General features: G+C 39.0%; 1 protein-coding gene and 1 pseudogene across 1 annotated transcript; one reads left to right on the forward strand and one right to left on the reverse strand.

The window, feature by feature from the left end:
• LOC104804763 overlaps nt 1-3,043 on the forward strand; it is a 3,411-nt pseudogene extending 368 nt beyond the window's left edge.
• LOC104804762 (phosphate transporter PHO1) lies at nt 2,909-16,465 on the reverse strand. Its single transcript, XM_010529106.2, has 15 exons — nt 16,166-16,465; nt 9,263-9,352; nt 8,641-8,866; nt 7,144-7,483; nt 6,910-6,958; nt 6,676-6,747; nt 6,456-6,585; nt 5,941-6,061; nt 5,343-5,592; nt 5,055-5,159; nt 4,921-4,965; nt 4,499-4,651; nt 3,981-4,259; nt 3,264-3,400; nt 2,909-3,162 (listed from the first exon to the last, which is right to left on the reverse strand). Exons 1-15 carry the CDS (start codon nt 16,385-16,387, stop codon nt 3,072-3,074), a joined length of 2,310 nt encoding a protein of 769 aa, XP_010527408.1. The 5' UTR covers nt 16,388-16,465; the 3' UTR covers nt 2,909-3,071.
• Nucleotides 16,466-18,136: the final 1,671 nt, after the last annotated feature.

The raw sequence follows: 18,136 nt of genomic DNA on the forward strand, positions 1-18,136 counted from the left end.
AATTTCGGCCGCCGGGGCTTCACGGCGGCGGAGATGGAATCACTAGCCGCCGTGTGCGAGACAATATTGCCTCCTCTGTCACCGGAATATTCCCCAGACGGCGAAGAAGATCATCCCAATAAAGATTCTCTACGGTCTTTCTACTCCATGTCTGGCTCTCAGTCTCATATTCTTCACCAGGTTCACATTCTCCCTCTCTCAAGCTTCTTTTTTTTTTATATATATAAAACAAAGAAAAACTCATGCCAAACTTATATTATTTTTTTGGTAAAACCAAACTTATATTATTCTTAAAAAATATTATAATTATAACCGTTTTTTATATATCTGAATATGGAGCTTTTGTGTTTACAAATCAAAACTTGTATTATAGAGAAAAGGTCTGAACTTTACATAAAAATCCAAAGGAAAAAAAAAGGCTTGGACTTTTCTTTGTTTTGTTTTATAAACCTTAATTAACATATTCGCCGACACTTCTGAATTATCTCGAAGTCCCATATATATATTTTCATCACGTGGAAAAGTCTTTTCATCACGTGGAAAAGTCTTTGTAAATAACCATATATAGTTAAGAGTTTTAACCTATTCGTATATTTAGATAATTTCCTGTAATAATTTTTTTTTGTCGTATCTATACGTAAATGCGAGATCTGACGTTTTCTGTGAAACAAATTTTCAGACAGTGGAGATAATTACGAGGCGAGGGCTCATAGAAGCAGTGCTTATGGTGAGACTGGTTTTGCTTCTACTGTCCTCAAGGCTTGGAACTTTACTTCTATGTGGAACTCAATGCTTGGTTCCCACGTGGCCTTTTGTCCTAAAATTCCGAAACCTCTCTTTAGATAAGAGGGAAAGGGTTCTTCAGAAATGGTTCCGAAACTGGCTTTTCCCTCCAATCAGAACCGCCTTTGTCTACATCAAATCCATTTTCCTCTTCTCTTTCTTCTCCTGGGTAAGTATACGTATAAACCTCTTCTGTTCCCCCCTCGCAATTACTTGCGTCGCAAGTAAACTATCGTGCTTGCTCATCAACTGTTTTTTGCTGTCTTAAACACTGACGTGATGAAGAAGTAACTCTTCTGTCGAACCCTAATCGAGCATTGCAGAAGAAAGGAACATCTTCTGTTGATTTTCTGTTGATTTGTGCAGGTCGGTCCAAATGGTGATAACCCTGCGTGGGAAGCCATACAGTATCGCGTGAGCAACGAGGAGAACGAGAAAACCCCCTCTGATAATACTCCGAAAGAGAGACCTCTTGAGAATGGGATGGTGGAGACAGCGAAAGAGACAGACTCGAGCCTTCTTGAATCGCTTTCGAAGAAAGGCCTCGAAGCGAAATTTAACTCGAGACACGATACTATAAAGATCAAATCCGACGTTGTGATTGTCGGTTCTGGTTCAGGAGGAGGAGTGGCGGGGGGGGGGAAAATCCGGTCTGAAAGTGACGGTCCTCGAGAAAGGAAGTTACTTTACTCCTTCCGAATACACTCCGTTCGAGGGACAGGGGTTAGATCGAATGTATGAATCGGGAGGAATCCTCTCCTCCATTGACGCAAACTTCACGATCTTAGCAGGAGCAACTGTAGGCGGTGGCTCCGCTGTGAACTGGTCAGCGAGCATCAAAACTCCGAAATCCGTTCTTCAAGAATGGTCTGAAGATCACAAGATACCCTTTTTCGGGACTCAGGAATACGTCTCAACCATGGATACAGTGTGCAAGAGGATCGGTGTCACAGAGAATTGCGTAGAGGAGAGTTTTCAGAATCAGATTCTCAGAAAAGGGTGTCGGAATCTCGGGCTCAACGTGGAGAACGTGCCACGAAACTCCTCGGAGAATCATTATTGCGGATCATGTGGCTATGGCTGCAGACAAGGGGACAAGAAAGGAAGTGACCGGACATGGCTGGTAGATGCGGTGAATCATGGGGCTGTAATCCTTACCGGATGTAAAGCCGAGAGATTGATACTAGAAAACAACATAAACATAGATATCGGTGCGAAAAAACTGAAATGTTTGGGAGTGATGGCGAAATCTTTGGATGGGAAGGTATCAAAGAAGCTTATGATTGAAGCCAAAATAACAGTTTTAGCATGTGGAGCTGTTTCAACGCCTCCATTGATGAGAAAGAGTGGTCTTAAGAACAAGAACATAGGTCGAAACCTTCATCTTCATCCTGTCCAAATGGCATGGGGTTACTTCCCGGAGAAGGAAACCTCTGATCTCAAGGGAAACAACTATGAGGGAGGGATAATTACGTCGTTAAACAAGGTCTTGTCAGAAGACTCCGATGTCAGAGCCATTATAGAAACACCAGCGTTTGGACCAGGCTTGTTCTCCGTGATATGTCCTTGGACCTCGGGACTCGACATGAAGAAAAGAATGGCAAAATATTCGAGAACTGCGCATCTGATAACGATAGTGAGGGATCACGGGTCAGGAGAGATCGAGAAAGAGGGAAGAATAACATATTCAATGGACAAGAAAGACAGAGAGAATATCGTTGCGGGAATGAAACATTCGTTGAGGATATTGATATCTGCAGGAGCAGTCGAAGTGGGAACTCAGAGAAGCGACGGGCAAAGACTTAAATGTAAAGGGATAGACGAGAAAGCGATAGAGGAGTTCTTGGACACGGTTACTGCAGAAGACGGGCCGAACACTTTAACAAAGGATTGGACACTGTATGGATCGGCTCATCAAATGGGAAGTTGCAGAATCGGAGAAAACGAAGAAGAAGGTGCTCTTGATCTGAAAGGAGAGAGCTGGGAAGCCGAAGGACTGTTTGTATGCGATGGAAGTGCTTTGCCGAGTGCTGTCGGAGTTAACCCTATGATCACAATCATGTCCACTGCTTATTACATATCCACTGGAATCGCCAAGTCCTTGAGAAGGTCCAAGACTTCAAGATTATCATAAAATTCTATACTAAAATCTCAATGTCTTTTCATGTATAATAATCACAGATCATGTGACGCAAGGGACTGTCTTTGAGCTGTTTCTGTAAGTATATTTCCCTGTCTGAACGCAACAGATTGAACCGTCTTCTTCACTAGCTACCTTTCCCTGGCCTTCACCCGTCGGAGTCCATCTCACGAAATGGTAAAGGCACTGTCTTCACCGCCCTGAATTCCCCGACGTTGTTCAAATGCTCGTTCTCTAGCCTGAATTGTCGGAATCGGGTTTAGCTTTATCAATTTAACCTTATTCTGAATACATTCCATACATAACAAAATCTAAACAAGATTAGTTGAAGTTTATGTACCTGTAAAAGTTCCAATGGCCGCGTCTGATGACTTCGAGCGATGCCAGGAAGAAATCGAGCATGTGAGACTGAACTGGACTGACCCGGAATCTGATCACGGTCTCGATCCATGCGAGTCTCAGCAAGAAATTCAGTGCCTGAAGAAACAAAGAGCCCTCGTCTCAGATCGAATAGTTTACTTGTGAAACAAGTAAACTTAGTTGTTGTGATAATCATAATTAGCCTAATTAAATTAGGTACCCGAGATGTTCATCGTACGTGAACCCCACAACCCGAATATCTCTTTTATATATCTCGTTACCCAAATTTATATCCATGGAATTGGGTACACCCATTTTATTACCTCCGAATATCCGAACCTGAACATTCAAACTCATTTTGACCAATTTTCTACACATTTATATAAATTTATCCAAAATCAATCTAATACATATTTATGCCTAAAATTCATTCCAAATCTATCAATATTCAAGCTAAAATGTGAAGTGATTAACTTAGGTCTAAGTTTTCATGTAATATAATTATAATCTAGGCTATAAAAAACCGTAAATTAACTACTTTTCGGGTATCTACGGATAATTACGCATCCCTTGCACTAATATCCGAGACTCAACCTAAATTTTGGGTTTTCTTAAAAATAATATCCGATCTCATCTCAGTTTCGGGTATCAGAATTTCGGATTTGTTTCTCAACCCTAGTAGATCATAATGACTTACGATGGAGACGTAGTAAATGGTCTTGTTCTTGAGAATGAGCTCGTCTCTGAGCCAAGGGTTCTTGGATTCGGGCTGGAAAAGGCCCCAGTCCTTGACGAAATCCCAGTACACCTGGTAAACGGTGGCCACGGCCGAGCTAACCAGCACGGAGGCGAACCGCAAGGGGCTGCTTTCCCTTGCGTAGGTTATACGTAACCCGGCGGCCACCATGGCCGAGACGTACTTCCCCATGTTAACCATGTGGTCCACGTTCGACTCGTCCCACCATCTTCTTATGCACTGTTTGACGTCATTCGAGCAAATAAACACGATTAGATCTCAATCTTTTAACTTTCACAAGCGTATACCATTGCGTGTATATATACATAAATTGTTAGTATTTTTTGTTTTAAAATACCTGAAACATAAGAATATTTACCTGTACCTTTCTGGAATGATACTTTGTGACCCACATTAATTGTTGTTATCTATGAAATCTTTATCTTACCATTAACAAAAAAAAAAAATCTTTATCTTACTTGCATCGCACGCCAGAAGTAGGGTGAGAAGGAGATGACGTAAGCAAACTCTCTGTAGATTCTCCCGCTTCTGCAGGTACTGTGTTCATGCGTTCCAAAGCTTTTGGCCATGAAATAGCACGTGGTCGATCCCAAGTGTCTTAACAGCGGAATCTGAAAACAAGACACGAACAAGAATCACTACTTGTGTTTTTTTTTTCTTTTGCAATAATCCAGCCTTGTTTACCGGCGAATGATAATAATAAATTAATAATAATGAAGAATTTGTTAAAATTCAAATTCTGAATGATTTTTTAGAAAAAAATTTCAAATTCAGTATGAATATAAACGTTTTAAAAGTTCGTGATGAATTTGTTAGTTATCTCTAAATTGGATGATTTTTTTTTTTGGGAATTTCTCTAATAATTAATTAGTTACCTTACCTGACTAGTAAGTTGATCAGCCATGAAAAAATCTACCATCAAAACCTGTTCATAAAAAAATATATATCATATGATATATAATTATATATTGAGCTCTAATTAAGTACTGGACTACGAATGTGTTTTTGTGGTACCTTGTAGAAGGGAGAGCAAATAATGTTACGCATAATCCCGATGAAGCGATACCGTGTAGGCCGATAAAATACGTCAAAAGGGCATATCGACATGGAGATGGAGATCTGTCCACAACAAATAAAAATAAAATAAACCATTCAGATGGTTAAGCATATGCTAATTCCAAAATTTGTTTATATGTATGGTCAAATAAATATCTCAATTTCTAAATTGTCAAATAAATACCCCAAATAAATATCTATTTGGCACAAAATATTACCCTTATAGATACAAGAAACAAGACTGACCAGGAGGAAGATGCCGGGGATGGTGTCAACTTGCGCGGGGGAGAAGCCGGAGGCTCGGAGGATGAGGTGAACCACCATGGCCGCCACAACGGCCGTCATGAATGCCGTACACACGAGAAATGCGTCTCGGGATCTCAAGGCGGGTTTCGGAGAGAACTCGAATATGAAAACGTAGTTTATCCGCGTGTTCTTCCACATGAACAGGTTGCATCCGTACATGAACAAGTGAAGGCTCAGCAACGCAAATACACTGTATATATACATAATACATTGTCCGAACGATTAGAATATGCAATTTTCAGGGGGGAAATTTTGATTTAATTCTGTTAATTTGGTGTTAATTGATCGTTTAGAGATTACACGTACCTGAGGCGGTTTTCGGAGAGAACTCGAATATGAAAACGTAGTTTATCCGCGTGTTCTTCCACATGAACAGGTTGCATCCGTACATGAACAAGTGAAGGCTCAGCAACGCAAATACACTGTATATATACATAATACATTGTCCGAACGATTAGAATATGCAATTTTCAGGGGGGAAATTTTGATTTAATTCTGTTAATTTGGTGTTAATTGATCGTTTAGAGATTACACGTACCTGAAAACGGGGTAAACGGTTTCCATATAAGAAGTTTGGGTGCCGGATGAGAAGATCCCAGAAATGTGGGCCAATATTACATATACGCTAAATAATGACACGAAACAGCCCGTGAACAACCCTGCAAATGCATAAAATAATGATATAAATATATACATTTAATTTTGGATTGATTTCTTTCTCAATACAACTATTTTTTAAAATAAAAAAAAAAATGAATTCTGCCTTTGATTTAGACAATTTTCTGAAAGATAATTCTCAGTCATTTTCATTTTCTTTTATCTTTTTAAGGAACAAATTTCCAACATTTTTTGTAAAAAAAATTCCGATAATAAATATAAGGAATTGGAGCATTAAAGAAACCGAGTTGAACAAAAAAAAAAACTGATACATGGAAGTAATTCCAAATTTCGAAGCCTCAAATTAATAATTGATATAATAATAATAATAATAAATGGTTGTGATAAAAACTATATAATAAAATAAAAGGAGGATAGAAAAAGGAAAATATATACCAAGGAAGAAAGTGAGGAAGTGAGAATCTTTGTGATGGTGTGGTCGTAAGAACTTCATGGCCTTTTTCCTGTCATTGTTGGCGAAGTGCTTTGTGAATATGGACTCCACTTCGTCCATTACTCTTACCACCTTTTTGAACAATTTCAAACCCCCAAATAAATATGCTAATTAATTAATTATCGGTTATTGAATTAAATCTTTTACTACGCACGTGCGTACCTTATCCGAACAAATAAAATGCGATCTCTTGACGACGTTGAGATAACTTGATGACGCATCTTGATTGCTAACCTGCTCGTCAATGGGATACCATCATTAATTCGGCCAAGAAAATCCAGTATATAATTTGATTATATGGACAAAAATTTTTATAATATGTTGCGAAATTTGAAATCAGTAACGACCAATGATCATAATGCATGCAAAAAAGGCCACCACCCCTTCATTCATCACCTTGTCAAATTTTTTTAGAATCTTAGTGAATGCAACCATGTTCAACGAGCTGCCAAGAATAGCCAAAAACAAGGATTAGAATCATCATAAAACACATAAATTATCACATTAAAAATGAAAAATAATAGGACAAAACAAGGTTAGAATCATCATAAAAACATAATATATATATATATATATATACATATATATTGATATATTTTGATATATAAAAAAAAAAAAAGAGAGGGAAACCTGTAAGTCTTCAACAAGGTGAGGCCTCTATAGAGCTCAACAAAGGCTTTTCTTACAATCTTCTCGGCACATTCAATCTTTTTCCGGCTGACATGATCTCCTCCTCCTCCTCCGGGATTGTTGACGAGTTCTTCCCATAGGACAGATTTCACGGCAGAGATATTCCGAGGAGGGCCATTTCCGGCTAAACGGACAGCAATGATCTTCCCCGACTTCTTCTTCCTCATCTTGCTCCTTGTCTCCGAATTTACGAAACTCGCTTCGTTTCTCTCCACTGCTTCCACGATTTCTTCTCTTCTTGTTATTTCACTTTCCGCTTCGCTTAGTTCTCCCGGTGATCCTGAATTATATATATAAAATTTAAGAAACCCTTCTTAGTAGATTAGATTAGATATAACAAGTTGAACTATTTGTTATATGGATTTAATCGAATCGGTTGGTTCAAAATTCGAATTGCCAAAAAAGTTGGGTCAAAGATTTTGGTCGTGAGACCTTATAAGTTAATTGTTCTAAATGAAACAAATCAGCTTAAATAAATCATGTTCATAATATCATTAGAATTTAATAATTGATCTATCGATTAGAAACTTATCTTTGTCCGAAAATTGTGTTGGTATATGGATCCTTATTTAAATATTTTATTCGATATATATATAGATATATATATATAGTCAATAATTATTTGTATTAAAGAGATACATAGTGAAAGAAACAAAATCTCAACTTTCAAGAGAAGAAAACATGTCGAATTCGAGCATGATGTCTTGGTGGGAAGATATGATGTTTGGTCCACTTTCTTTTACTTACCCACACAACAAAATCTGTTTTCTAGAATCAAATGATTATTTATTTTTCATTTTTTTATTTATTTGTCTGCCATAAAAGCAAAAATGTCAAAACCCCTCATTTCCATCAAATATAGATGTCGATGCATTAAAATCATTTCTAAAATCTGCAGCTTCGAATTTTGCGTCCACATACAATGAAATATAATTTATAATTTATAAATCATCAAATTATAAATTTTTCAAAATGAAACCCTAATAGCATATTCATAAGGATTGTATATCGTACATGTATCGTACATATATCATACTCTCCCAATATTCTGGATTCACCATTAGTATGGATTTGTTATGTTGAAACGTGGATTCTGTTTTATCTAAAACTATATATTTATTATCCCATTTATCATTTTTTTTTGTCGGTATGTTAATGTTGTTGAGATATAAAAATTTAGTCTTTTGCGCATCCAAATCAAGTTAAATTACTATACTACACTCAATCTGACATAAGCTTGGGTGATCTAGTGGTGAGAGAACATGCAAAGCATGCTCTCATCCTGGGTTCAAACCCAAGCGTGGGGAGGAGCATTCACATGGGCTTTCCCGATCCTCTGGGAGATGTAGTCGGGCCAAAGGCCCGGTGAACTTCTAGATTATAAAAAAAAAATTGAGTTCAAAGTATTTAAACAAAATAAATAAATAAAAGACTGACCTGAAAAATCAGAGTTCGGAGAAGACGAAGAAGACAATGAGCGATGCGGAGAAGATTCCGACCCGTTTCTCCTCCTCCGATCACTTGTGATCTGTTTGATTTCCGTGAGAATCTCCAATTGCTCCTTCAAAGATTCTCCTTTCTCCAAAAAATCGATTTCTTTCGATTTGTGAAACTGGTTTACCTTACTCAATTCTTCGTCTAATCTCCCGAAAAATAATCTCACCTACGATTTTTTTATTTAAAAAAAAATTAGAAACGTAAATGAGTAATCTCGTTACAAAAAGATTTTACATTATAAAATATAGCTTATTGCATGCAATATTATCATTAAACAATAATAGAAAATAGATATTAGAAATGGCTTATTTTAAATAGTGGGTCGTGTCATAAGATTAGCAATAAAAAGCACTATCTATATTAAAAAAAATTTAAAAATAACAATAAGAAAAAATAAAGTAACGGCCGAGTCAAATTTATATTTCTTTTTCCATACAAAATTCAAGAAGTTGAGCCTAGATACCACTGAGTAATTAACAATATGATATAATTCATCACCAAGACATACATGTACGTATATGTAGGCATGTGTATATGTACATGTATATATGCAGGCGTATACCTCGTCTTCTTCGGAAAATAACTGAACTAGTTCAGTTTGGTAGATTTCGTCAACACCATCTCCATCTTCTTCTGAACTCTTTTTTTCCACCTGTGAATTGCCAAGAATGATATAAAATTGAGTTAATGTTTTTTCATTTACATCGAATTAAAATTTAAATCCAATAACCATCAAATTGGTTCACCTACATATTGTAAATGGAAATATGAGCGCACATGTTCGTGGAAATGTGAGCAAAATAACCCTTTCTGGGGATTGATGCGGGTAAATTAATATGATGAAAAACGAAATAATTTGTACTGAATAGAGGAATTTTATATATAATAATGAACTCCCGATTAAACGTTAGGTTTTGTCGGAATTTTTTTTATTATAAAAATCAGTTCAAATCTAGGGTTTTTTTTTAAAACTGGGAAGGGAAGTAAGATGTTTACTAGTAGTAAACAATACTTCCACCATGCCATAGATTTTCAGTAGATACAAATTGTCATAATAACTTTTGTCTTATTATATAGATTTTATCGACTTTTTTTTTATTGAAAATGAAATAATACTTTTAAAAAGCGATGAGATGCGGAAAACTGACACAAAGAATTCGAAATTAATGTGAATATGAACATATATATATATATATATATATATATATTAAAAATAGGAATTACATCCAGAAAAGATTCTAGAGTTCAAAAGAGAAACAACTCGAGTATAAAACGAGAGAGTCATAACTAGTTTCATAATCTGTCAAAATACCGAAACCATAGTGTAAGCAGCCCTTCTTCATGTTGATTAGTACTTTGCTCCGCTTGTATCACCGAGAGTTTCCGCCTCGTCGATAATCTAATCTCCCGCACCAAAACAGCCACTGTATGTGACTGGTTCCTGTGCAGTCGATCATTCCTTTCGCGCCACAGGCTGTACAAACAGCCTTGGTACAACAATAGAACAATAAGCCGTAACCTCCTGTCGCTAGAGCACCGTTCAAGCCTTGTGAGGAAGTCCTGAAACGTAGAGTTCTGCTGGAAGGGAATTGACGTACCGTCCAATAACGAGAACCATACAGAATGACTAAAATCACAAGAGAAGAATAAATGGTCAATAGTTTCTGTCCCCGAGTCGCAAAGTAGACAATTCGGAGATACATTCAGTCCCCACAATAGCTGACGATCCCTTGTAGGAAGTCGATTCCGAACAGCTAGCCATACGATGAACGCGTGTTTCGGAACAGCTTCAGCAAACCAGACCATCTTGTGCCATGAAACCACCTCACGAGCTGCAGACCCTAGCTTCCAAGCTGTTCTAGTCGAGAAAGGCTTTAGATTGGTGTTCAAGAAGGATGGAGACCAGTAAAACAAGTCCTCACTCATCGATTGGGAAGGTAATCCAACGTTCAATAGTTCACACTGCAAGGCAAGAATCTGATCATTCCGAGCAGGTCCTATTTTCCAACCATCACTGCCACAGACATCACCAACTTTTGAGTTCCTCGGAATCCCCAGCAATCGTGGGCCTCCCTCACCAAGGACCCTGATGAGAGGTCCTTGAGGTAACCAATTATCCAACCAGAAACAACACAGCTTGCCATTCCCTACTTTACAGTGTAAAAATTCCCTTGCTAGAGGCCTTAGTTTCAACAGTTTCCTCCAAGACCATGAGCCTTTGCTCCTCGGATTCAGCTCCCAAAACGATTTCTCCGCCAAAAGGTTCTTCTTCACCCATGCCACCCATAAGGAGCCTCCTTTTGTGAACAAAATCCAGATGAGTTTAAGGCAAAGACATCTATTCCAGTCCGAGATTCTTTTGAGTCTGAGACCACCATTCTTCTTTGGCCAACAGATTGAGTCCCATGAGACCTTGGCTCCTTTTGCCGATTCTGGCGCCCCTGTCCATAAAAAAGCAGAACACATCCTCTCGATCTCCTTAGTGCAACTCGCCGGAATAATAAATGTCGAAGCCCAGAAATTAATCGTGCTATAAATGACAGACTTCAGAAGTTGAAGTCTTCCTGCAAAGGATAAAAAACGTGAGGTCCAAGAGCATAATCTACTCCTGATGGAGTCCACGAGTCGAGCACAGTCTCGTTCTTTGATTCTGCTTCCAGATAGTGGTAATCCTAGATAACGCACCGGAAGTTTGGAGAATGTAAATCCCAATCGACCTGCAAGCGAAGAAACCATCTCGTCCCGATTCCCATCAGCAAATAAGGTTGTCTTGGCACGATTAAGTTGCAGCCCCGACATCCCATAATATTCCCCAAAAGTTCTTAGTACTGCCATAAGAGACGTTTCCGAGAACTCCGAGAAAACCAATACGTCATCCGCGAACATTAGATGGGAAATAGGTGGGGAACGACAATGAGCTGGTAGCTTAATATTCCCCCTGCTAACTTCTGTGCTGAGCAATTGTGAGAGTACCTCCATTACCAAGGTGAAAATGTATGGGGAAAGGGGATCCCCTTGGCGCAACCCCCTTTTTCCACCAAAGAACCCTACCGTTTCGCCATTTATAGACAACGAGTAAGAAGTAGTAGTCAAACAAGCCTCAATCCAACCAATGAACCTCTCCGGAAAATCGAGTGCACGAAGAACTCGAATGATGAAGAGCCAATTGACTGAATCAAATGCTTTCCGCAAGTCCACTTTGAGTAGTGATTTCTTAGGCAATCCTCCACGATCAAACCCCGAAGTTAATTCCGATGCAAGAAGAACATTTTCTAGGAGCGTGCGGCCGTGGACAAAGGCTGACTGATTAGGTGATACAATATGTGGCAACACCAACTTGAGTCTCTGAGCAAGGATCCGCGAGACTATTTTATAAATAGTATTACAGCACGAGATTGGGCGGAAATCCTTCAGTTGTGTAGCGTTCCTCACTTTCGGAATCAGAGATATAAGAGTCGAATTCCACTGTTTTAGGATCTTCCCTAAGAGAAAAAACTCTTTGACAGCCGCAGTCACATCTCTTCCAACTGTCTCCCAACACATGAAGAAGAATTCTGCAGGATACTCGTCCGACCCCGGTGATTTCCCCTTTGGTAGAGAAAACACTGAAGACCGGATATCCTCATCCGTCGGAATCTCCATCAGCTGAGCCATCAAATCTGCTGGACACCTCTTCGGAAGGAGATTCCTCAGCTCCTCGACTGACCAGCAGTTTATATCAGGATTTTCAGCCCCCAAGATGCTACGGTAATAGTCCACCGTCATGATTTTGATCATATTTGGCTCATACTGGCGATTACCTACATCATCAAGAAGAACACGAATCGCGTTAGAGGACTGTCTGGAAGCCACCACTCGGTGGAATAATTTAGTATTTTGGTCTCCTTCTCTAAGCCATTTGATTCGGGACTTCTGCTTCAAGAAGGTTTCCTCGGCTACCGACAAAGACAACCATTTCGAGCGAGCATCTGCTTCTTCAACTGCAGTTTCTGTAGTGGGATTAGATAGATGCCTATTTTGCACTTCTTGCAAGTGAACCAACGCCTCCTTAGCCCGGTTCTCCAAGTCGCTGTAAGCAGTCCTATTAAGCCTTCGCAGTTCCCCTTTCAATGATTTTAGACAAGCTGTAACCTTGAACATAGAAGAACCTTCCAGGTTCACCCTATTCCAACATTGAGAAACACATTGTTGAAAGTCATTATGCTTTATTAAATGCAGGAAAAACCGGAAGCTCGTGCGTCTTCTGGCGGAGTTTGGATCCATGTTGACAATACACGGGCAATGGTCCGAGGGGGCAGGTGATTCAAACAACGCAAAGGAGTCACGAAACTGAAGTATCCATTGGTCGTTTACCAAGGCGCGATCGAGTTTCCGAGCAATGGGATTTAACTGATTGCAATTTGTCCAGGTGAAAAAGTTCCCGCGACCCGATAGGTCAAACAAAGAGCTGTTGGCAATACAGTCTCGAAATTCCATCATGCCAGAGTGCGGAGAGAAAGGTATAGAAGGAGATGCGTGTTCCGAGGGGTGTAGAATCTGATTAAAGTCCCCCAAAAGTAACCACGGTCGAGAGGACAAAAGCTGGTGGTGAGATAGCTTTTCAATCTCAGCCCATAGACTCCTTCGTTCTCCACATGTATTCTGAGCATAAATGAAGGAGATCGTGGCATAGGAGGAAGAAGCGGGGATGTACACTCCACATGTGATCATTTGATCGGAAACTGAATAAATCGTGACTGAGATAGAGGCATTCCAAAGAACCCAAATCCTTCCCAAGTGAGCAGCCGAGTAGTTGGTTGTATGCAGCCAACCCGGTGCGAGAGATTGAACTATCAATTTAGCCTCAGATTCTTCTCGGACCCTTGTCTCCACAAGGCCTCCGATGAGCGGTTGGTGTGCACGAAGCCATTCCTTAATACGACACTGCTTTGCCGAGCTATTTATTCCTCGAATGTTCCAACAAAAGACTCTCATATATCCACGATGTGGTAAAACAAAATGCCAAAAGTACTCGGGTTAAAGGTACTACTAGAGGACGTTTTTCGCCTTTCGAGATCCTCAAACTACAACAAAGTCAGAGGAATCTCTCGAGGTAGTAATGTCACGTGATCTCAAGACTCTTTGTGCCTCCTTGATAAATTGCTCTTCTGTATCGAAACTGAATTTGGTGTTGTTGGCTGATGGCCCAACACATCTGCTGATAGTGATGGTTTTATTAGGTTGGTCTTTTTTAGTGGTTTGGTTTGAAGTGATAGCAGGGATAACAAGTGTAGGGTTTGGTGTGGATGAGCCAGTAGGATTCAGGGTGGGCATTTGTGGCGGTGGGGACTGAGCTACAACAGCAACACTCTCCCCTGGCACAACCTGTACCGACTCCGATGGAACCTCCAACCTAGCATGCGCTAACTCCGGATGCTCCTCCTGTGGATTCTGTCCAGTTGTCTCCATAGGCAGTAGTTTCACAGGACAATTCGGTATCTTGTGCCCAATTTTGTGGCACTTAGAGCATATCGGGGGAGTCCACGAATATACCACCTCAATACGTATAACTCCTCCCTGCTCGTCTTCAATGTCTACAGAGGTCAGTAATGGAGAACCCAAATTGACCTCCACCTTGATCCGAGCCTCTCCAACATCCATCGGATCAAGCCGCATTCTTTCAGTGTGTAAAGGTTCACCAACCCCACAAGCTATATAACTTATCCCTTGTAGTGAATATAGCTCCACCGGTATGTTTTTAAGAGTTACCCATATGGGTGCGGTAGTAAGTACCGGTTTCCTCATATATGCCGTCGTGGACCACTCCACCACCGTAAACATGACCTCTGCCGCTCGCCATAATCCAACCTCCAAGACCCATTCCCTGGTTGAAAGATCAGGGATATAAAACATACATGAGGAATCGTTAATACGCCTTACATGAATCCGCGATTTTTTCCCCCAAATCGGGTTCAAAATCTGGAATAGCTTAGCACCAGAAGGAGCAATTCCGTAGAAGTTCCCAACCAGATATCCTTGCCAAGATTTGGAGGCTTCGACTAGAACCGAGCTGGGAACCCGCACTCTAGGGGTACCGTCTGCAGAGACCGTCGGGGTAGCTACTCTGGAGAGATTCCTAGATGAGGCTCGGAGTCTTTGGGTCCAAGGGTAGCGAGTAAAGCTGGTAGCTGACTGTGGGGGCGCAATCACCTCCGTGGAGGAAGAAGGACCCGGTGGCTGAATTAGAGCTGCCGGAAGGGCTATGGGAGAGGTTTGTGGGAGTGACTTCCCCAGTGGGGGGAAGTCGTCAGGTGACAAAGAGGGGAGAGGTGGGACAAGGGGTTCCAAGGAATTTGGAAGAACAACGGAGGGGGGTGGAGAGGACGGTTCAGTAGCTTGAATAGGAGTAGTAACAGTGAGGGATTGCTGAGCTAACCCATATCTAGTCGGAACCGGAGAAGGGGGCGAGATCTGCCTCGCAGTGGGTTTACCAGATCTAGCGACTGAGGGAGATGACTTCTTCTTCTTAGCCATCTCCTTGGGGGGGGGCTGAAAAACGGGGTTATCTATGGTGTTTCTTCAGCTGTTGCCGGCCAACGCCGACCGGGAAAAGGGGAAACGATACAAAAGCTCTCTTTTTTTCAAAATAAAGAAAATACAAATTTCTCCGGGAATTCATAGTCAAAGGTCGTCGAGTAAGGAAAAGAAGTGAAAAGACGGGGGAAAAGGCGAAGGAAGATACGTACGTAACTCTATAGACAAAGAGAATATATAAATTATTTCAAAATAAATTCAATTATATGTAAAAAGAAACAAAAAAAAAATCAATTTCGTTTTCTAAACTAAAGTTCTTTCTTCGATAAATAAACAAAGGGTAAAAAATTATTACTTTCATCTTGTGGAACTAATTAGAGTATTTGGTCGCTAAAATATAGGTGAAATTAATGTGTTTGGATTGGTATTGTCTGGTTTGCATTTATTTGGTTCGTTATTTTATCCGGTTTAGGTTTTTTTTTATAATCGGGTATGTTAGACCAAAGTCCAAATTAATCTCGAAATTGGAAATCAATGATTTGAAATATAAGTTCCCTCTTCAAATTTAAGGGTCGAACTCGAAACAGATCCAACGATTTCGAGATTTCGAGACAACTAAAGTTCTCCCTCCATTTCAAAATATTTGTAGTTTTAGATTATTTTTTATGTTTCGAAATATTTGTAGTTTTATGACTTTTTTATAATAGTTTCTAATTTTATCCCTACCAAATTCCAATACATTATTAATAAATTGCATTGTTTTTACCATCAAATGGTACATGTGAATTTTGATCTATTTTCTAAAAAAATATGAAATAATCTAAAACAATAAATATTTGGAAATGGATGAAGTAAGAGTTTTCGGTTTCAATAACAACACACCCAAAAACTCGAATACATTCCGACAAATTTATAATATATTTGTATGTATTCCAACATCGAGATTTGTCACCTGAATAATATCGGGGTTCTTCTCTCTGGTTGAGAAGAACACGTCGGAGAAACCTCGGCCGAGTCTGCGGACATGGCCGAGGAGGGCACAGCGGGAGGAAGGTTGAGGAGAGCGGGAGAGTTTGATCTTCTTGATCTGTTTCTTCAGTTGCGAGTAATTCACGAAGGCGTATTTCCACTCCGGTATCAACTGTGCCTCCAGCTCCTTCGAGAACTTCACCATTTCCAGAAAATGCCGGGGAGACTTTCAAAGAGAAGAAGATGAAGTTTATATATATACGTATACATGTGTGTGTGTGTGTATATATATATATGTTATAGAGAGAGAGGGGGGGAGACGTGTGGAAACCTTTTTCACACGAAGACATGGTTTTCAGCAGCTATGAGACGATACAACTTTTTAATCCCATTTTTTCTTAATTAAGTTACAGTGGGTTTCTTTTTATTTTATGTATTATTTCATTATTTGTTAATTTGGTCAGTGTGGGGTGACTATTTCATTTCATGCATCATTTTTAATTTATTTTTATTTCAAAGTTTCTCTCGCCTTTAATGCAACTTGGCGCGAATAAAATTTTACTACGGTAGCGGGAAATTAAAGAGATGTTTTTAATGTTTTATTGCAACTAATATAGTAATTAAAGTGTGTGTGTCTTATATAATTATATAAATTAATTATGCGCGTGCGTGTAATGTCGGTCTAACGCACCTCCACTGAACAAGAACAGAAGCGTAATAACCGCTAATTTATTTTTTTGCCAAATGTAGTATATATGGGATCGATGTGGATTAATGTAGAATTTAGTGTTAATTGTTGGCATTAAATAACGATTTTGTTAGGTTCCTTTCATGCTATATGGTCCAGCTCAGATGATGACGTGGCACAAACACCTTTTTCGGTGCATGAGAACTGTCCTGTCCGTTTAGAGTAGTGATGTAAAACGGGCTGGCTCGGACCGGTCCGGACCGGCTCGTCTCGAGTCAGCTCATTTTTGGCTCAATTCGTTCGGTCCGTTTTTTTACGAGCTAGAAAAACTCTGATCCAGACCAAATTGTCCGAGTTCCGAACCGACTCGCGAGCTAACCCGTTTTTATCTAATTATTCTAAATTTTTTTAAAATTACATGAAAATTAATCATTTAAAATCTACATAACAATATTTTGAAATCATACAATATAACGTAAAATATTTAACATAACAATCCATAAAACTATATCTAAATCAAGAAAAATTAACAAAACCAAACCAACATAAAAAAGTGTAATACACCAACAACATCAAAATATAACAAAAAAATATACATCAACATCAATATAAAAAGTGTCATACACTAACAACATCAAAATATAACAAAAAATATACACCAACATCAACATATCGTGAATTTTAATTTGCTATATAAACATAAGAAGTGAAGAAATTAAAGTATGAAACCCTAAGATTTTTTTAATGTCAGCTCGCGAGCCGGCTCGCGAACCGACCGAGCTAGCCCGATGGGCTCGGACTCGTCGCGAGCTGGCTCGTTCGGCCCGTTTTTATTTGATCTTTTATTTTTTCAGCCCAGCTCGATAAAAAACGAGCCAACCGCGAGCCAGCTCGCGAGCCTGGCTCATTTTGACATCACTAGTTTAGAGATTCCAAATAATAGGATCTCAGTTTTTTTTTATAGTTTTATATACTATGAGATTTAAATTTTATTTCCATATATATATAAAATATTATTTGATTGAATTAATAAGAAAAGGGTTTTTGTTTTGAAAACTTTGACAGCAATCTATCATATTTAGTTGGATTATCAAATTGAAGAATATATTAATATAATTACATTTAAATAAAATTTGATCTAAAAATTAATTATATATTTTGAAAAATATATAATTTAATAGTTTAAAATATAACCATCAGAAATATATAGAATTTTGTGTTTTTTTAAATCTCGATTTCAATCATAAGATAAAAATATAAGTTATA

Source organism: Tarenaya hassleriana, unplaced genomic scaffold (assembly GCF_000463585.1).
Source record: "Tarenaya hassleriana unplaced genomic scaffold, ASM46358v1 Cleome96, whole genome shotgun sequence".
Classification (NCBI taxonomy): domain Eukaryota; kingdom Viridiplantae; phylum Streptophyta; class Magnoliopsida; order Brassicales; family Cleomaceae; genus Tarenaya; species Tarenaya hassleriana.